The 3,628-nt window shown below is 50.6% G+C and overlaps 1 protein-coding gene across 1 annotated transcript in view; it reads left to right on the top strand.

Annotated features, from left to right (window-relative positions):
- The first annotated feature begins 6 nt into the window (after positions 1-6).
- LOC117444688 (spatacsin-like) overlaps positions 7-3,628 on the top strand; it is a 13,546-nt gene continuing 9,924 nt past the window's right edge. Inside the window, exons 1-4 of the mRNA XM_034080119.1 lie at positions 7-671; positions 1,150-1,295; positions 1,904-2,108; positions 2,401-2,535. Coding sequence (XP_033936010.1) covers positions 101-671; positions 1,150-1,295; positions 1,904-2,108; positions 2,401-2,535 — 1,057 coding nt within the window. The 5' untranslated portion in view covers positions 7-100. The remainder of the gene's footprint in view (positions 672-1,149; positions 1,296-1,903; positions 2,109-2,400; positions 2,536-3,628) is intronic.

Below are 3,628 nucleotides of genomic sequence, written 5' to 3'. Positions count from 1 at the left end.
GGCGGAGAGGGTGAGGGGGCGGGTCTTAGCCGGCGCCACAGAGAAACAGAGCGTCTTCAACCTGTCAATCACCCAGGAGACGACTTCATCATACGAGCTGATGGTGAAGGAGTTCTGCTTCTCCAACATCCCCTGCATGAAGGAGGAGGAGGAGGAGGAGGGCCTCATGGCGGAGGAGAGCCTCAAGGCGGAGGAGGGCCTCAGCACGGAGGAGGGCCTCAGGGCGGAGGAGGGTCTCAGCACGGAGGCGGGTCTGAGCAAGGTGGAGGGCCTCAGCATGAAGGAGGGCCTCAGCACGGAGGAGGGCTTCAGCACGAAGGAGGGCCTCAGCGTGGAGGAGGGTCTGAGCATGGAGGAGGGCCTCAGCGTGGAGGAACGTCTAAGCATGAAGGAGGGCCTCAGCGCAGAGGAGAGTCTGCGCACGGAGGAGCTGCGTGAGGAGGACACGCTGAGTCCAGAAGAGAGGTGCATCCTGGGAACGCTGGTGGATCAGCTGCTGGATGAAGGCAGCATCCATGAGGCCAGCAGGGTGTGCAGGTACTTCTCTCTGCAGCACGGAGACATGAAGCTGGTGCTGCGCTGCAGGGGCATCGCCTCTGGAGATCTGAGGCCACAAACGGAGGAGGAGGAGGAGGAGGAGGAGGAAGATCTGCAGAAGAAGATCACCAGCTGTAAGCTCGACCCTTTGATTATATATCAATATTAGGGCTTTTTCAACTTTAAAGGTCTCCTATCATGCAAAACGCATTTTTTGATGTCTTGACTTTTATACATAAATATGTGTCCGTACCCACATCTCTAAAAACGGGGAACAACGGAGCTGATCCAGATTTGCGTCATGACAACATTACTCAAATGTGGGCGGGCTTTACCGCCACGGGCCAATCAGAAACGTTGCTGTCAGAAACAATGAGACGTGTCCTGGAAGTAACATGGTCTGTGTTTACATTAGCATGCTAGCACTCAGAGCTAACCTGTGCTGGAGAGAGAGTGAGTGAAGAAGCTACTGACCCAGAGTCAGCTCTTTAGGAACAGCTGGAGGAGAGGGGGGGGTAGAATGAGGATATTAATATGTATATATCTGAGAGCTATAATATATGCCTAAAATAGTATAATAGGATACTTCTAAATCCACATGTCCTCCCGCAGCGCCCTCGTTCAGCAGCCTCTCGTCCTTCGTGGTTCGCCCCCTCGCTGAAGACCAGGTGGCCATGCAGCTGCAGAAACTGGTGGATCAGTGTCGGCACGGAAACAACTTCTGCAGACAAGTCCTCAGCCTCTACCAGCTCTCCAAGGTGAGATCCGATCAGAGGAACTTTATTTACCCCGTGAGGACATTCAGGCGTTTCACAGCAACTGGGTAAGAATGAAAAACATAGATTAAAATGATATACTGTAAGTAACTTTAAAATAAGAAATGAATTAAAATGAACATAAGTACATATTTGGGTCATATTTACATATTCGTTTTTTTTCTTGTGTCTCTTTTTATATATATTTTTTTATTTGTTCTGTCTTTGTGTACATGTGTGTATGTAGGTAGGTACGTGTATGTATGTACATGTGGGTATACATATGAGTATATGGGTACAAGTATTACTGTTACTATTCTTTATTCCCTTATCTATACATTTTCTTTTAATATTATCTTCTATATTACTTTGCTTTATCTATCTTACTTATTTAGTTAGTTATTTATTTTACTAGCTAGGACCGGGAGGGAGGGAGAGGGGGAAAATAAATAAAAATATTGACTGTATAAATGTAAACTCATTGTGCCTATATTTACATATTAGATATATTTACATGTATGTGTGAAAACAGTGTGTATTTGATTTGTCACAGATGAGATAAGACTTTACGCGTCATCTCACCCTCTGATGTCTACCCCCCCCCCCCCCAGGAGCTGCAGCTGTCCTTCAGGCAGATCCGCAGCCAGGACCCGGGCTCGGTTCTGCAGAGCCTGCTGCAGTCGGAGCAGCCGGAGCGGTTCAGGAAGGCCCGAGCGTTCATTAAGGCTCAGAGCCTATCAGCGGAGAGCGTGTCGGGGCTGCTGGCCTCCAGCCTGATGGGGGCGCTGCTCGACTCCAGCAGCGAGCTGCAGCCCGGTGAGAGGGGGGCACGGAGAAAGGTGGGTCTATATCGGTATGTACTTTTAAGAGTGTTGGTGTGGTGTGTGTGGTGTGTTGTGTGATGTGTGTGTGTGGGGTGGTATGGTTTTTGTGTTTGTTTTGTGTGTGGTGTGTGTGTGTTGTGTGTGTGTGTGTGTGTGTGTTGGGTGTGTGTGTGTGTGTGTGTGTGTGTGTGTGTGTGTGTGTGTGTTGTGTGTGTGTGGTGTGTGTGTGTGTGTTTTTTTTGTGGTGTGTGTGTGTGTGTGGTGTGTGTTGTGTGGTGTTTCAGAGTGTCAGGTGTTCAGGCCGGCAGAGGGGCGGGACTCCCTGCTGTCACTCATCAAACTCTGTGACGACCCCAACCTGGTGGGAGAGAAGCTGCTCCAGAACCTGAGCTGTGTTCCTCTGAGAGAGCTGAGCTGCAGTGAGGCACACACACACACACACACACACACACACACACACACACACACACACACACACACACTGCTTTCCATACAGTCGACCATGACATCCTGATCTCCCGCTCGGAGCAGTGGGTGGGCATCGAGGGAAAAGCCCTGGAATGGTTCAGGTCATATTTGAAGGACAGAACTTTCTCTGTCAGCCTCGGTGACTCCGAGTCATCCTCTGCTCCACTCCTGTATGGGGTCCCACAGGGCTCAGTGTTAGGCCCCCTGCTATTCTCCCTCTATGTGCTCCCTCTTGGGTCCATTTTTAGAAAGCACGGCATCGCATTCCACTGCTATGCTGACGACAGCCAGATGTATGTCCCTCTAACAAAGAAGGAGGGTTACTTAGTTAGCCCACTGCTAAAGTGCCTGATGACACAAAGGCCTGGACGGCGTGCAACTTCCTAAAACTCAACGAAGGACAAACAGAAGTAATGGTTTTTGGTAGCACCTGACACCACTTCTGTAGACCTGGGTCCCTTGCATCAGTACACCAAGCCCACCGTTACGAACCTTGGTATTAAAATGAACTCAAACTTGAGAGTCAGATGAAGTCGGTGGTAAAAACGAGCTTTTATCTCCTGAGGCAGCTAGCGAAAGGAAAACCTTTTCTCTCCAGACAGCAGTTTGAGACAGTGATCCATGCCTCTGTCCCCACCCGGCTGGACTACTGGAACTCTATCTACATGGGGGTCAGCGGGTCCTCGCTCGCACGGCTGCAGCGGGTGCAAAACGCTGCAGCAAGGCTCTTAACTGGCACACGGAGGTTTCACCACATTTCCCCTGTTTTAGCTTCTCTCCACTGGCGGCCAATTTATTTTAGGATCCATTTTAAATTCTTTTATTTACTTTTAAATCCCTAAATGGCATGACCCCACCATCTTGCTGAGCTGCTACACCTACACGCCGAGCCGCCCTCTCAGGTCAGCGGACCAGCCGCTCCTGAATGTGCCTGAAACCAGGTCAAAGCTCAGAGGGGGCGTGGCTTCTCTGTAGCGGCTCCCGCCCTGTGGAGCGCTCTGCCCCTGGAGACCAGACAGGCTCCTCCCACACTGTGGAGCGCTC

This window comes from Pseudochaenichthys georgianus, unplaced genomic scaffold (genome assembly GCF_902827115.2).
Source record: "Pseudochaenichthys georgianus unplaced genomic scaffold, fPseGeo1.2 scaffold_892_arrow_ctg1, whole genome shotgun sequence".
Lineage (NCBI taxonomy): Eukaryota > Metazoa > Chordata > Actinopteri > Perciformes > Channichthyidae > Pseudochaenichthys > Pseudochaenichthys georgianus.
The sequence above is the reverse complement of the archived record's forward strand: the minus strand, read 5'-3'. Positions and strand labels throughout refer to the sequence as shown.